This window comes from Notechis scutatus, chromosome 3, assembly GCF_049901735.1.
Source record: "Notechis scutatus isolate UNSWTSFEM ecotype Mainland chromosome 3, rNotScu1.2, whole genome shotgun sequence".
NCBI classification, from domain to species: Eukaryota; Metazoa; Chordata; class Lepidosauria; order Squamata; family Elapidae; genus Notechis; species Notechis scutatus.
This window is the reverse complement of record NC_142011.1, coordinates 105,347,853-105,365,030: the sequence shown is the minus strand read 5'-3', so window position 1 is coordinate 105,365,030 and position 17,178 is coordinate 105,347,853. Positions and strand designations below refer to the sequence as shown.

General features: G+C 44.3%; 1 protein-coding gene and 1 long non-coding RNA gene across 2 annotated transcripts in view; one reads left to right on the top strand and one right to left on the bottom strand.

Annotated features, from left to right (window-relative positions):
* Window positions 1-16,043, bottom strand: part of LOC148131319 (uncharacterized) — a 26,103-nt gene extending 10,060 nt beyond the window's left edge. The window contains exon 1 of the long non-coding RNA XR_015748723.1: window positions 15,907-16,043. This is a non-coding gene — a long non-coding RNA (uncharacterized LOC148131319). The remainder of the gene's footprint in view (window positions 1-15,906) is intronic.
* ABL2 (ABL proto-oncogene 2, non-receptor tyrosine kinase) overlaps window positions 16,043-17,178 on the top strand; it is a 66,790-nt gene continuing 65,654 nt past the window's right edge. Inside the window, exon 1 of the mRNA XM_026669211.2 lies at window positions 16,043-16,546. Coding sequence (XP_026524996.2) covers window positions 16,309-16,546 — 238 coding nt within the window. The 5' untranslated portion in view covers window positions 16,043-16,308. The remainder of the gene's footprint in view (window positions 16,547-17,178) is intronic.

The window sequence follows — 17,178 nt, the reverse complement described above, 5'->3', positions numbered from 1 at the left end:
TCCTTTATATGCTATTTTAAGGATAAAGAAAGTGGAAGAGACATCCTGTGCTTGAACAGACAAGTAGGCTATCTTGCATCTGAAGAACTGGAACTGTTGCTAAAAAAAGAAAAATAATTTATTAAGAAGTAACTTATTCATGTGGCAGCTGAAACAAAACGTTCACCTTGAAGCTGCCAGAGACTTGCCTTTTGGAGTGGTTATGAGTAGAAGCTGTTGGGAAAAGGGGAAATGAATCTCAGTTTTGCATTTCCCAAGGATCAGGCTATGCATAGATAAATATTATGTGAATAAAGATTTTAATAACATGAGCTGCTTATTCTCTGAAAGAAATTTTTTGATAAGAGATAAATTCTGACATAATTATTATGTCCCATTTCTAATGGGAGTTTACATCCTCAGTATCATCTGATAAGGATTGTGAAGAACTAAATTTGTGTTTTAAGCAAGTGTTTTAGGCATGTTAACAAGGATAGGGCTGCACTGGATCTCCCAACCACATGGACTTACTGTATTATTCATCAACCTTACCTCATCCTTCTGTTGCTACTCCTGGTCCTATCTAAAGGGCATGACTTTGGCTAGGGTTAGCTCAGGGGACACTAGCTGGGGTTGTAAAGATCTGGGCTCTTGCAGGGCCTCTTTAAGATCCTCTGACCAATTCAAAACAGACTGGAAAGAATTACATCATTTTGCCCCCAGCTTGCATGACAATTTCACTCTCTTCATCTGGCCTCAAATACTTATTTATTTGGTCTTTTCCAAGTTGTTAAAAAAAAAACCCTCTAAATTAGGAATAATTTGTATATCTCTAGTAAACACCATATATATCTCTTTTTAGTAAACACATTTTTTCCTTCCTATCTAGTTTTGATCACACCTACTTTTAAAGTGCTTAAGAGAGGACACACAAGCACCATTGAGACAAAATTGTAGACTGGGGAAGATTCACAAAAAATGGGTGAATTTGGCAAAATGGGTTTTAATTCATAAATATCTTGAAAACACTACATCTGTGTAGAAAAAGGCAGTGTATTCATTAGTTATTTATAAAATTTATATGCCGTCCCTCTTACCTCAAGGTAAATGTTAAGGTCACCACAGCCAGCCATCCTTAGTTTCTACAATACATTTTGAATTAAACATCTTGCAGAGAGTAGCCATCACAAGAGTCCTTAAATCTTAGCCATCTGGGGAGGGAGGTGGCAGTGACAATTCCTAATAATGAGTGGATCCATTTATGATATATTTACAATGAACAGCTCTTAGCTTTGTTGGGTTAGGATTGCATAGTACATAAAGTCACACCTATTGCTTCAGTGTCTGAAAGGAATGCTGCTGTTGGTGAATAATCAAAGATGTTGGGATTTAAACTTGAAATCAATGAATACACTTGAGTCTGATTTGAGTGGCCTGTGTGCAAAGGGTGCGTAACTGTGTAACATACTATCAGCCTGTAGGAGAGAGAACAGAAGCACATCAGTTCCATCAACTCTGCTTTTGTTCCTTCTAGTGTTCTCTCAGAATTCTTTCCAAATAGTAGCTTCTAATAAGAACTCTTTGCTTTAAAAACTCTAGCCTTTCCCTTTTTGCCAGAAATTTTAGATTGTAAACCAGAGAAAAGGAGTTTTCTTTTTTTTTAAATTGTTGTCTAAGTTGCTTTGGCAGATTTTCAGTCATCCAACATCAAAGTAAGGTCTCTCTCATTCCGGTTCTTTTCATGCTACTTGGAAGAAACTTCCTGTTAATGAACGATTTATTGATAGGTGACTAAACAGTAGGTTTCACTAGAAACTGAATTATCTGCAGCAGCTTGAATGTAGTAAATCTGGCTGAAACCATAATTGTCGATATTACAAGATAAACTGTCAACAAGTTTGAAATTCAATAGAATTCTACTGCCTTACCTAGTACATGATCCTGAATTTTTTTTTAAAAAAAATAGGCTGATTAGTTAGTTTTTTTAATAGTTTTACTGAGTTTTAACCAAACAAATAAAACATCTTATTTGAGTACAGCATCGTTCTGGGTTATCACATTTCCATACAGACACAATTTCATATGCATATTCATCTTATGTATTCAACTTCATATCTTATTACTCTTTTTGCATCTTCTCACTCTTTCTCCCTTTACTTCTCTTAATTTTCTTTTATGGTTATCTCATTCTCCCTCGAGCCGCTCGGAGCATCCAGAGACTGGGATGTGCTTCCGAGTCCTCTTCTTGCAGGCTGAGCTTTAGATGAGGAAACGCTCCGCCCCCTCACGTGACATCGCGGAGCGCCTCCCCAGTCTTTTGCTCAGCCTCGAAGAGTCAGGCTGTGTGTTAGAGAGCTCCTTGGCTGATCGCAGATTTCCTTCCTATTACACTTTCTGATAAGGTTTGCCTTCTTTCTCCTCCTGCGCAAAGGGTCTGGACTTCAGGGAAAATTTTCCCTCGTCCCTGAGACGAAGCTGCGGGCTCGCAGCGCGTTTAGCGCTACCCCCCCATCCTTATCAGATCGCATCGCTGCCTCCGCGTTGCCTCGTGGCACGCGTTGTTTTTTCTTTCATTTACTGCTGGATTCCCCCCCACCTCAAACGCCGACCGGGAGGGTTATTGCCCCTAAGGCCCTAGGCGTGCCGAGCTGACCGGCAAAGCCCTCCTTTTCCGTCCCGAAGGCGTCCCCGACGGTTCAGCTCGCGGTCGCCATTTTGGCTCCGCCTCGTGGTCGGGCGCCTTTTTTTCTGATTGTAGCTGCGGTGATTTAGAGCCCCAGGCCTTGGGTCAAAGCTTTGCTGCCCATTTCTTTCTACCTGGCTCGCTCTTTTATCTTAGTTGGCCTCCCGCAGTCCGTTTCGGGGCGAAGTTGCAGCCCCCCCCCCCTCCGGTTTTGTTTTCTCTTGTCTGGAGGCCTGCTGCCAGAGGCCCTCTCTTCTACCATAGGCCTCAGGCGTTTATTTGACTGATCCGGCCTGTACTGAGATTCCAGTTACTGCTACTGTTCGAGAATAAAAGGAATATATTTGAAAAATAATAATAATAATAATAATTTCTGTTTTTTTGTACAGTAATAATTTTTTTTCATAGATATATAGACATTTACGGATAACCTGTATATATATTGCGTACAAAAAAAAAAAAAAAAAGAGAAAAAGATAAAAAGATAAAAAGAACAAACAAAAAGAAATCAAAGGAATTACAAATAGAGTATCTATTTTTTCCTGTACATACTATATTGTTCAGATACCTCACTGTTATCTCTGTACACTACAAATTCCAAAAGGGGGAGAGGGCCAGCTTCACCTTCATCCGGCCTCATCCAGGCCTATTCTGGGCGAGCCAACCGCCTTTGCTAGTATTGTTACCTAACATGGCAGGCGACAATCCATCTAAACGTCCTTCTTTGAAGGCTAAAGCAAAGTCCCACTACTTGCGCAGGCAGGACAAGGAACCTAAGGGCTCCAGACAGGACAAGGAACCTTCCAAGGCCGCTGGCGTGGCGCCTTGAGGCGCCTAAGCGTTAGAAAAAGAGTTCGACCGGCGTTCAAGGGAGTCCCGCTCGGAGACGCCTATACCTCCTCCTCCAACCCCTTCTACCTCTGCTCTACCTCTCCCCTCAGACCCTTCTTCCCTACCTAGGCGCAGTTCGCTTCAGGGTCTTCCGACCCCCGGACCTCCGACCAGACGGACCCCGAAGCCACCTTTACACCCACAGCCGCTGGTCTGCGCCAGGATGAACCCTCTACCTCCGAGGTTCCACCTCACATCAAGGCTTGGATGGAATCAGCCATCCGCCAGGGCATAGCAGAGGCACTACAACACGTGTCCAGATCAGGTTTCTCTCCATGAGCCTCTGAACACGATTCGTTATCACTCAGATCCCTTCCACAACCGGTCCCCCAACTGATCAGGTACTCTCTCAGAGGATAGCCCTCCACGGTTGGGGCCCAGATGGAGGAGGAAGGGGACCTTGGGGATTTCAGGGAGGAGGAAGAGGATTCCCGGATGGGATCCTCCCGCTATAGTGAACCCTTCTTAGAGGCTGACATCATGGAGGGGGAGATGTCGGAGGACGAGGGTCCTTCCCTCGACCAACCCACCTTTGGGGGCTGTTCAAACCACATATGTTCAAGTCCCTCCTCCTTAAGGCCAAGAATGTATCTGGCCTTCTTCCCCAGTCCCCTGCTGAACCCCCAATCCAAGAGGGCCCAGAAGACTCCATTTTCACCCAACCAGTGGTGGAAGCCGAGGTCATCCCATCCCCTCCCATCTTCGTAGATCTGGTTGCAAAGCAACTTACCTCCTCAGGGACACCTCCTGCTCCATCTAGCCAAGACAAGAGATTCTTCAATCTCGATGCGGCTCTGTCTAACCTTCTGAATATCCCGGAGGTTGATGACCCCATTGTGGGTCTAGCTTCTTCCTCTACCCCTAGTGAGGCCCTAGAGGCCTTAAAGCCTGAGGACAGGCGGGCGGAGCTGGCGCTGCGTAGGGCCCACCTATCTGACGCCTGGGCCATTAAATCGGCTACGGCCGCCTCATTTTCACCAGGTCTTCCATCCGCTGGCTACGTCAGCTCAAGGACCACATCCCTGCTTCCAATCTGAGAGCTCACCAGGATATAGCGAAGTTAGTGGCTGCAGCCGAGTTCTCGGCTGACGCCACTTACCAGTCGGTAAAATTTTCTTCCAGAGCCATCTCGTCGCACGTTTCGGCTCGCCGCATGCTATGGCTCAAACACTGGCAGGCGGACGTAAAGAATAAGGTCAAGCTGGCCACTGCTCCCATTACGGAGACAAACTGTTTGGCCCAGCTTTGGAACCACTGCTGGTCGAGGGCCGCAGTAAGAGAAAGTATTTGCCCTCCCTTTTTCGAAGATCGGAGACCAGGGGCCCCCAGCCCTTTCGGAGGAGCTTCCCCCGCCCCTTCTACCAACCCCCTTCCCGCCCAGATACCCTAGACCTCCTTCCTTCCGGTCCCAGGACCGCTCGGACCCGGGTGATAGAACCAGACGCGGTGGCGGCTACAAGAGACCATTCCGGGGATCGGGAGGAAGGCCCTACCGTAGAAGGTAGATCCTCTTCCTCCCTCCCCATTGGCGGCCGCCTCAGCCCTTCGCCGCCCAATGGGACATATCCACCTCCGATGCATGGGTTAGGGACACAATCAGGTTTGGTCTCGCCCTGGAGTTCAGGTCCGCCCCCTGATTGTTTTATCCCATCCCCCTCCTCAAGGGATCCCTCCAAGCGGGCTCTAATGGATGCAGCCATCCATCATCTTCTTGACATCCAGGCCATTCAACCTGTCCCTCCGGCCCAGAAGGGAAAGGGTTTTTACTCCCATCTCTTTGTGGTGCCCAAACACTCTGGGGGTTGGAGAGCCATCCTAGACTTGAAACAGCTCAACCGTCACCTCATCCAGCGTAGATTCAAGATGCACACCTTGCAATCAATTCTCTTAGGCACCAGGCGGGGAGACTGGTTATCTTCCATAGATCTGTCGGAGGCATACCTCCACATTCCAATCAGGCCCTCCCATTACAAATTCCTCAGGTTCTGCCACAATAACCTTCATTATCAATACGTGGCCCTACCCTTCGGTCTGGCTTCGGCCCCCGGACCTTCACCAAGGTCCTGGCGGCCCTGGCGGCCCATCTCAGGACCGTTCCCGTCCGCCTCCACTGCTACTTGGGCGATATTCTTATTCTCTCCCGTCCAAATCCCAGGCAGTCAGGGATACCAGGGTCACCCTCTCCGCCTTACGGGCACACGGTTTTCTAGTCAATTGGCAAAAGAGCCAACTTACCCCTTCTACTCGAATTAACCACTTGGGGGCCATAATTGATTCGGTGTCACAGAGTTTTCCTCTCTCCGGAGAGGTTCCTTAGCATTCAAGCCCTGGTCAATCAGATCAGGCGTTCAAGGAGGTGGCCTTGTTGGACCTCTCTAAATTGTTGGGCAAAATGGTATCATGCATCTCCATTATTCCCTGGGCTCGTCTACACAGCAGATCCCTCCAATGGTTCCTGCTCCCGTTCCAGCGATCCGGAAGAAGCAACTCGAGGGTCAAGGTCAGGGTCCCTCAAAGGTCCTCACGTCTCTTCTCTGGTGGACCAATCCCGCCATCAACAGAGGCCACCTATTCGCGGAACCTCAACGACTCACCGTCACTACGGACGCAAGCCTATCCGGTTGGGCGCTCATCTCGACTCGATCTCTGCACAGGGCAAATGGTGGCTGACCGAGCAGGGTGCAGCATCAATTGGCTAGAGCTTCACGCCGTCCTTCTGGCCCTGCGCAGCTTTCCTCAGATCCGCAATCATCACGTTCTCGTGCTCACGGACAACGTCACGGCCAAGGCCCATATCAACAAGCAAGGGGCACCCAGTCCATCCAGCTAATGAGGAAGCCGGCGCCTTTGCCGCTGGGCAGAATCCAACCTCCTATCTTTAAAAGCCGAACACATCTCCGGAGTAGACAATACTCAGGCGGACTGGCTGAGCAGGGCCACGGTGGACCAGGCGGAATGGCGTCTCCATCCATCCCTTTTCGAGAAGCGTCCAGAATATTCGGCCTTCCGGTGGTGGACCTCTTCGCTTCCCGACCAACACTCAGCTTCCACGGTTCTTCTCCCGGTATCCGTCTCACAGGTCGGAGAATCACTGGCGCTCTGCGTTGCCCATAGCCCCAGGGCTCCTATATGCCTTCCCTCCGCTCCCGTTAGTTCCCAGAGTAGTTCAAAAACTCATTCAGGAGAGGGCAGAACTTCTCCTGGTGGCTCCCTATTGGCCCAGGCGACCATGGTTTGCGGATCTCCGCATCTTATCAGTAGCGCCCCCATGGAGGATCCCCCGGACAAGGTCTCCCTCTCTCAGGGGCCCCTTCTGCATCCGGGCCTCAATGGCTCCAGTTAGCCGTCTGGAGGTTGAGCGGATCCGTCTGACTTCTGAGAATCTTTCAACTCAAGTCATCGACACTATTTTGGCCGCCAGGCGCCCTTCCCCACACGAATTTATGATGCCACTTGGAAAGGGTTCTGCAAGTGGTGTAGCGGGTCTCAGGTTAATCCCCTCTCTCCCTCGGTGGCACAGATCCTGGAATTTCTTCAGGAGGGTCTTCGCAAGGGCTCGCACCTAACACCCTGAGGCGGCAAGTTTCTGCTCTCTCAACCGTGGTCTCCTGTGATAACTACGGTTCCCTTTCTCACCACCCCAGGGTTAGATCTTTCCTTAGGGCGCCACCAACCTGTGCCCTCCTACCGTTCACAGGTTCCCCACATGGGACCTCAACAAGGTCCTCGTTTCTCTTACACGTCCCCGTTCGAGCCTTTGAGGAGTCATCCCTGCAGTTTCTCACCTTCAAGGTAGTTTTTCTAGTAGCTATTACTTCTGCTCGTCGAGTTTGGAATTAGCAGCTCTGTCAGTCAGGAGCGATCTATGCGTGTTCCACGCAGACCGGGTGGTCCTTCGTCCCGACCCTACCTTTCTACCCAAAGTTAACTCTCCCTTCCATAGGTCACAGGAACTGATTTTACCAAATTTCTGCCCCAGGCCCTCCAGGGCAGGGAGGTCCTCTGGCACACCCTAGATGTTAGAAGGGCCTTGCGTATTTATATTAAGCGCACTCAATCCATGCGAAGGTCGGAATCCCTCTTCCTATCCTTTCAACCCAGGTCAATGGGGCTTAAGGTTTCCCCTTCCACCATCAGTCGCTGGATCAGGGCTACTATTGCGAGGTGCTACCTTTCCCATTCTCTGCCCGCTCCGGGTGGGATAACCGCCCATTCCACCAGAAGTGCAGCCACCTCGGCGGCCTGGGCCACACAAGCCCCCATCGCTGACATTTGTCGGGCAGCCACCTGGTCCTCTCCGTCCCGTTTATCAGACATTATAAAATAGATACGTGCGCCTCAGCGGAGGCCTCTTTTGGCCGCGGGTCTTACAGAGGGTCATCAGTGATCCGGAGGGGCCTTCGGGCCAGGCGGAGTCCCACCCGTGGGACAGCCCAGCTTTGGTATGTCCCAGTCTCTGGATGCTCCGAGCGGCTCGAGGAGAATGGGCGTTGGTTCTTACCTGATCGCCCCTTCTCGGCGAGCCGCAAGGGCATCCAGCCCACCTAATTTCTCCGTCTGGTGGGGGCTCTTTCTTCAGCCAAGGAGCCAATAGTAGATTAGAAAGAATCAATAACCTCTCTTCTCGTTATCGCAAAAACTGGGGAGCGCTCCGCGATGTCACGTGAGGGGCGGGGCGTTTCCTCATCTAAAGCTCAGCCTGCAAGAAGAGGACTCGGAAGCACATCCCAGTCTCTGGATGCTCCTTGCGGCTCGCCGAGAAGGGGCGTATCAGGTAAGAACCAACGCCCATTTTTTTCTGTATCTTTTTATTCATTGTACTTATACTTTCATCTGTCTTGTTTACAATTTCATATGTTCTCTTCCAACATTCTTAAGAAGCAAAATTCCCGCTATGATTGCCAATCGAAGTGCAACACCTTTAAATCTTGTTATTATCATATGAAATCTCATTAAACATTGAATGTGTGCATTCTAAAATTATAACATTCAAATTTCTAATATCTATTTTATATCATGTAGATCTCATCATTCAGACTCTGCTTGGTACTTCCCCTTGAAAATGTAAAAAGAAAAATTCTAAAAACATAGCTATATATATATATATGTGTGTGTGTGTGTGTGTGTGTATATATATATATATATATGTGTGTGTGTGTGTGTGTATGTGCATGTGCCAAGTTTGTTAACTAAATTTTGGGTTGCATTAAATGCTATGGTATCAAGTCATCGTTCCCACTAAATCAAATATTGCATTATTTGAACTCACAGTAATCATGACCTAGCTGTACAACCTTTAGTCAATAGCTATCTCTTAGTTCTGAATGGATGCTCAGGAAGATGGGTACCTGAGACAGAACAGAGCCTTCACTGAATCTATGTCATTGCCCATTGTTCTCATTTCCTGAGGTAGTTGTGATTAATTTTGATGTTGGTGTAGGAGTCTTCTGGATTTCAGAATTTCATAAATCTGAAGTACATAAAATAGCTCAGAGTTTGTGGCAAATATAGATAATGTTCCACTCAGTACCTAACAATCAACATCCTGTTGCATCACCTTCTTTCATAAGATGTTTCCTTAGCTATGTTTTCATCCTACCTTCTCCTGTTACATTAGTTCCGCTTTATTTCTTTTTAAAACAATTCTCAAAGGAAATATGCCAGACAGGCAAATGTACAGTTCAGAGGAATTATTTTCCTTTCAGCTCCCACAAATGACTGTTGTCACAAATTGTCTTCATTCACTCCTGAAATTCCAAACCAGAAGATAAAAGTCATTGAGGAATTTCTGGATGCTGATCTCATTAGGCAACTCCTGCCAGGAACCCCTAATTCAGTAGCCTGCCTTTGTAAGTAGGAGAGCTTTTTGTCAATAAGAGTCTTTTTTTTTATATACAATATGGATCCATCTGCCTTTGAAGATGCTGCTTTTCAAGGATCATCAATAAATAGTCCCTCTGTCCACTTGACAGCTATATAAGGAGAGTAGATAATATAATGGCATAAATGGGGATATTTTTCTGAAAGACAGACCAAGAGCCTCTGGGACAGATGGAGTTTTTGTACAGCTAGCTATAGATGACTTGTGTGAATTCCAAATGGGAGTTGCAATAACTATGGTGTTTTAACTTTTTATTTTTTATAGTAATTTTATTAAAAATTACTACAATAATAAAAATAATAATGCAAACTTAATTTTCTTTGTCCCTTCTCACAAAATTCTTCAGAGCTTTAACAAGCCTTTTGTAAATCCAATATATCCAGGTCATTTTCTTATTATCCAAGTCAGTTTCTTAGTATGCTATTTATTTATCTGTTTCAATTATTAAGATATCAGCCAGTTTCTTTTATATATCCAGTAACATATTTTTCAATGTCATTCTTATAGTCTGTAATTTTTAAATCCACTTTCAGACCAGTTTCAGTTTTGTCTGGTAAAACTTATTACTCCAGAACATTTTTTTAAACACAATCTATCCATAGAAACACACTCTTAAAATTAAATTCTGGGTCCATTGCTCAAAAATATTCTTCAGTATACTGAACATTAAAATACTTTGCTTAATTCTGTATTACAGTAATCAAATTTAAATGCTGTTCCATCAATGCTTTCATTGTAATCTTTAGTTCCTTCTAGTTCCCTGTGGTGTCCAACTTTCAAAGTCCCATCCTATCATTTTTTTTTTGTTAGAATGCAAAACAAAAATATTTTCTCACAAGCATACTATAAATTTCAAAATCCTATTTCAAATTTATCTGAAATCTTTGTTATGCTACAACCATCATAAATGCATGATGATTGCCAAGCACCCAATCATGATTATGTGATTGCGGAAAGGTTGTGACAGTTGTAAGTTGAGGACTAGTCAAAAGTCCCTTTTTTCAGTACTGTTGAAACTTCAGTCATTAAACAAAGTCATAAGTTGAGGCCTAACTAGGTATTCAAAATAAATAAATAAATTTGTGTTTAAAACGTCTTTTGCTAAGGATTAGAGTACCCAGTAAAAATGTTCCATCCAAAGATTTCTAACAGCTGAAAAACAGCTAACAACCAATTTCTGAAAATCATTAGAAAAAGCAACATTTGAATCCAGTATCCTTAAAAATGCCGACCACAGAGCTACCGTAGCTATTCCCGCTTCTTCCGAGCCTCTAAACTCACTGTAGGTTATATCATGGTCTTCTTATGAGGAGCAACTGAATGGAGCATTTGTGTGCAATCTGCAAAAACCCAGTCCACTCTTCATTCTGCTATGGTTGTCAATTTACTATTTCTTCCCTGGAAGTCCTCTTTAATAACAAGGATTACTTTTGAAAATGTATTTCTTTTTTTGTTCCTATTATTGAAGGGTGAGGGGAACTACCTTACCTTTCCAACTTTTTAAAAAAAATTATTTAGCGTAAGCCACGATGCAAAGCATGATTTTTAACTCTCTATACCTTGGATCAATGGTGGGATTCCATTTTCTTTTTACTACCGGTTCTGTGGGCATGGTTTGGTGAGCATGGCAGGGGAAGGATACTGTAAAATCTCCGGTATTTGCCAGTTCTCCGAAGTACTCAAAATTTCCACTACCGGTTCTCCAGAACTGGTCACAACCTGCTGAATACCACCTCTGCCTTGGATCCATGGTAGTAATAGGCACTAGAAAAATAATGTTCAGCATTTTTGTAAGAGACAAAAGCATGAATTTGGACGCATCTGATACTGATGTACAATAAATAGCAATAAAGAATTTTGTGCACTGTCTCCCCAAAATAAGATTTTCAACCATTGATGTCTATTATGGACGTTATACACAAAGCCATGTCTTTCCTTGGACCTATTAACTTTTCTTTTATTAGTAATGAAACATTTAAGATATTTGCATACTATTTGCCACTATTGCGTGAAAAAAAGTGATTTATGACTAGAACTCACACATGACAGTTTTAGCATCCTCATAGTCACGTGTTCAAAATTTGGGTGCTTGACAACTGGCAAGTTTTTATGATGGGATCATGTGATCACCATGTGCAATCTTCCCAGCCAACAATCAAAGTCAATGGGGGAAGCCAGGTTTGCTTAATGACCATGTGATTCACTTAACACAGGAGCGTCAAACTCGCATCATCACAATGTCATCACATGATGTATCATGGTTTTCCTCTTTGCTAAACCAGGTGTGGGCGTGGCTAACGTGTGATGCATCTGGCCCAGGGCGGGGAGGAGCGTGAGTTTGACAGCCTTAACTTAACAGCTGCAGTGATTTGCTTAACAATTGTGGCCAAAAAAAAAAAAGTAAAATTGGGCACAAAATTTAACAACTTACTTAGCAAAGGAAATTCTGGTCCCAATTTGGTTATAAGTTGAGGACTACCTGTAGCTTGAATTGTTTCTAAATCTGTTTTTTACAGACTGATTGTGAGTCTGTATAATAGCTCGCTGTTTCCCACTATTTCATGTAGGAACAGTGATATATTTGCCTCGAAATTAACCATTTCCATGGCAACTCTGCAATCTCTAGTGTGAAAATATTTTATTACTGCCAAAATCTTAACTAGAGAATCAGATTAATGTACTGATTAAAAGCAGTGGTCTAGAAACTAGGAGATCATGGGTTCTAGTCTTGCTTTAGGCACAAAAGCCAGCTGGGTGACATAGGGCAAGTCACTTCTCATCAGCCCTAGCAAGATGACAAACTGCTTCTGAAAAAAATTGTTAAGAAAACTGCCTGGACTTGTACAGCCAGTTGCCAGGAGGGACGACTGCCTTGAAGGCACAAATAATAATGATAAAAATCTAAACAGATTACAAGCCTATTTAGATTTTAATGGGGTACTTTCAAATAATGAATGCATCTATTTGAGCTTTCACACTGATAAAATCATAAAATTGCCATGAACTTGTCTAGCTGTGTGACATTAGCCATCCATCATATACTCTCATAGGAATGATATATGCTACTTCAGTAACTCAATGCTTTTAAAGAAATCTCTTAAAAACAAGAGGATTTGAACTGCTGAATGTAGTTGTAAATGATTAATACTGCTTGCTTTCTTTTTGTTTTCCTTGCTATTTAATTGTCTATGGAGATTCTCCATCATCCAGTTCATGGTTGTCCCAAAGGTGCTTTTTCCAAAAGACAATTGGACAAGAAAGTCCAGTTGCCTTTGGAATTTATTACTTTTTTATTTTTTATTATATGCTACTGAGACACTTAAAATCAGAACAAAAATCAGGTATAAGCTTTCTTGAGCTGCAGCTTCCTTTCATCAGATAAAAGCCTTGGAAATTGGTTAATTTAACATGGAAATCAAGTTAAATAATTAATAATACGATGTTTACCTTAGATTTTTCCCCCTCTCTAAATAATTACCTGTTGGGTGACAAGGCCCTCATTTTACATTTGCTGATAAGAACAGAAACTGCTGAAAAGAAAAGTATGAATAAAAGTGCAACAGATACAGAAATTGCAATTATATAGCCTAGATGCCTCTGAAGGTTAGCTGGTAACTTGGAGAAGCTGTATACCTGGTAAATCAACCCTTTGTGAATGCCTAAAGTGGGTTTCTCTCTTTTTCTTCCCCATGTATTACCATGCAGTCTTGGGATTTTTGTGGGGTTTCTATTATTTCTGTGGGAGGGAGAGAAATGTGTGTGAATTTGTACTTGCGAACTTGTTGGGTGTGTGTGTGTGTGTGTAAAACCTCCAGCTTCCACAGCCCCTAAACAATGTCCATGTTTCCACTGCTTAGAGAAAAACTGGCATGATAGCTGTATTGAATTCTCAAATCTTCATTTTCAGGCTAATGTTTTTCTTCTTCCAGAGGAGCCACCATTTGCTAGGGAAAGCTGCTTGAGTACTACTATCTCTTGAATCACTATCAGTAGATGTCACAACTATAGATGCAGAAATCAAAGAACTTAAGAACTCGAGCTCATCAACCTACTGGTTCACCACTAAAGACAAGTTTAATTCATGTACCATTGATCAACATGGCCTTGATCCCTTTTTTACATTTATCCATAATCCAATTTCCTCTAGTTTGCTTTTAGTTCTGATTTCTTTATGAAAACAGTGTTATCAATCTATGTTGCAATTATGAACTTCTTCACATGACATTCCCCTACTTTTCTCCATTATCCAATGTACTAGCACATTGAACAATAAGGATTATGGTACAAACTATTTTCTCAGTTGTGCTTGGACTGTGAAGGGACTGATTTTGTCATCATGTACTTTAACCCTACCATCATAAAAGGCAACAATGAACTTGTATGATTTTGCTGGAAATGCTGATCACAAAGAACTTTCTATATTGACCTCTGGTGAACACTGTCAGAGGCACTCTTGAAATCAGTCAAGATAGCAATAGTTTGCCTTCCTTAACCTTTAGCCTCTACTACTTGCCTTATAGTGAAAATCTGATCCACACCACTATGACCCAGTCTAAAGCCACATTGGTCTTCCTGGGTGCAGACTTCTGTCACTGGCTCTAAATGTGCTTGATAACCTGCATGGGGACATTTCTAATTACTGTATAGACGGGCTGATTCTGCTATAGTTTTCATGCTGCCTAATTGCAGTACAGACGAGCTGATTCTGCAATAGTCTTCATGCTGTCATGTGTCACCCTCTTTAAACATGGGTACAGTAGCAAATGTCAGTTCTGCTTTCCATATCACTGAGAACAACATATGAATATAATCAAGTATTATAGCCACCTTCTCCCCCAGGCTTCAGCAACTCCACAATGACTTGGTCTGTCCTGCAGCTTTGTTACTGCTGCAGAAACATCCTTTTTGCTTGGCTTAGCTTTCACATACAGTGCAATTCTAGGTGGTAGTTCTGGATTATCTTGTTCCTGTTCTAACACTGCTAGTGGGTAACAACTTAAAACAAAATCAAAACAGTGTATCCAATGTTGTACCACTGGTGGTTGTTTCACCATCTCAACTTATCGTAATAGTGATGGTTGGGCTGGGGCAGCTGGGCTTTCCTCAAACTGCTTCCAAGATTGACTAGAGTATTCATTAATCACCACACCCTTCTGATGCCTCCACAGATCCTAAAAATCTCCTTTGCACTTTTCAGCTTTTTGTGAATTAGTTTTGTCAGCTCTTTCACCTTGGTTTGATTTGCAAGTTTAACTGCATTTTTCCTGTGTCAGGCCAATGATGTCATCCTATATTTTTAGCAGGTTTTTTTTCCTCCGTGTGAGAGCAGATTGTTTTTATCACTGTGTTGATGATGTTCCAACTTCAGACGAGTGATTCAAAGGTAAACCTTTACAAGAATCACCAGCGTTCTCTGAAATGCAGTCCAGAACTAAGAAAACTGGCCCCCTTGTTGGTATCAAATGTTTTAAAAAAGATTTTAATGATTGTTTAATTATCATTAATGTTTTTTGTACTAATTTTTTATTGTAAACCATCATGAGACACAAGTCTGCGGTACTTTGCCATCATCACCATCAATTTATCTTTTAGCAGATGGCCAGATTTCATTTTCTCAAAATACCAGAAACTAAAATAACCATCTATACTTAAAAGTGTAGGGCGCTTTATAGAACCCTAGAATTAAAAAATAGCTTTCTAGTTTCACCATTTCTTTGTTATATATTGTTTTAAATTGTTTTATAGATAGGTCCTGCTTATTGACAGCCTCATTTAATGACTGCTCATAATATGACAGTGTTTTTAAAAAAACATTGCAACCAGTCACATTTACAACCATCACAGTGTCCCGTGGTCATAAGATTGCCATAGCGGGGAGGAGTTGGGATCAATTTTGGGACATGTAGAATGGAGAAGGTGGAAGTAAAATCAAAAGTTGTGGCCACATGATGTTTTGCATAAGGACAGAATAGGAAGATTTTAAACCCATCAGTCAGCTTTCCACTTTGTGACTGCACTGCTTAGCAACCAAGTTGCCAGTCCCAATTGTGGCTGATAAGTGAGACTACCTGTATTTAATAGAACATCTCTATGCATTTCCATTCCATATGACCGTTCTTTTCTTAAAAAATACTACCGGTATTACCTATACTAGTTTGGACTAAATCTTTCCATTGAAATGCAATTAAGGCATTTCCTCTTAACTGCAACATTTCTGTGCCCTGGACAGATTCCTCTCAGCAAACAATTCATTACTGCACTTGATTGTGCAAATGCAATAATTAATTGATAATTAATGCAATAATTAATTAATTCAATTAATTGAAAATTAATTAATTGTACTTCGCGATCCTACATTTGAGAGAACACAATAAAAATGTTGTTAATATATTTACCGTGGGATATTGCGAACTGAGATTAACCTGAGGGCATTTCATCTGAACCTTCTGATTTATTTGCTTAAATACTGTACCGTTTCCCGGCTTTCCAAGGAAGCCGCCAAAGAAAGGACCCGAGACTTGCAAGGAAACGGGCGGGCCACCCTCGGCGATTCGGGGCGGTGCTGCAGGCGGAGGCGAGGCGGGGCCAGGAGGAGCTACCGACGTCCCTGGAGGACCGGAGGTGGGAAGTGTGGGCGAGAGGGAGTCGTTCTGTCCTTTCCAGCAAGCTCTGTGGTTAAGATGGCGGCTGTGGGGGGTGAGGGGGCGAGTCCGTGACGGCCTGTCCGGAGAACGGCGGCGAGGCGTGGGGGACGAGGCAGAGCAGCTCTGGGAAGCGCCGGGTGCGGCTTCTAAAGCGGGGTAGGGGGCGGAATGTGAGCAGGAGGAGGAGACGGAGGGCTCTGGCGGGGGCCCAGAACGGGAGGAGAGCGGGGATGGGCCAGCAGGTGGGCCGCGTCGGCGAGCCGGGTGCCGCTGCGCTTCAACATCAGCCGCCGCCGCCGCCGCAACAGCAGCAGCAGCAGCAGCAGCTGCTGCCTCTTTCCCAGCCACAGTCTCAACCCAGAGGGCATCGTGGGAGTAATAGCAGCGGGAGTAGGCCTGCCAGCCGGAGGCGAGAAACGGCCGCTCCGCGAGCTGCCGACAGCGGCTTCAATATCTTCACCCAGCACGGTAAGGTGGGAAGAGAGCTGGGGCGGGCAGGGGAGGAAGGAAGGAAGGAAAGGAGCGAGGGAAAACGAGGGAGTGGGTTGCGGCAGATGCTGGAGGCGGGTGGGTGTGGCACAAAAGCGGAGGCTGGAAATGGGGGGTGGTTGGGGGTGTCACGAAGCAGGGCCGGCGTGCCTTCCCCTCGCCTTAAAAAACCTGCCAACTTATTTTTCCACAGTAGACAAAAGGTTTGCTTCATCTGGTGACCGGCTAGAACCCGTTGGGAAGCGCCCAAGCAGGTAGCAGCCGCAGCAGCCTTCCCCTTGTTGTGCCGTCTTCAGTATCTGATACTAATAGGTGGGGATTCCATGTTTAAGAAGATAGGTGACAATAGAAACCGCTTTCAGTGAAGCATGTGTCTGTTCAAATCGCTATGTTTTCCCCCTCATTTTCACTGGTTAATATTTAAAAAAACGTCTTCATCATGCATTTATTTCATAGAGAGGGCTTTGGTGTTCCCCATGAATGAGTTGATGTTCAATTTTAAGTGTCAGGGGACATACAACATGGCTACCCCTTCAGGTTATGAAATATTGTGTGGTATTTCTCAGAAGTATAGTAAGCTTTGGCTTACTTTCCAGGTGCATATACTGACA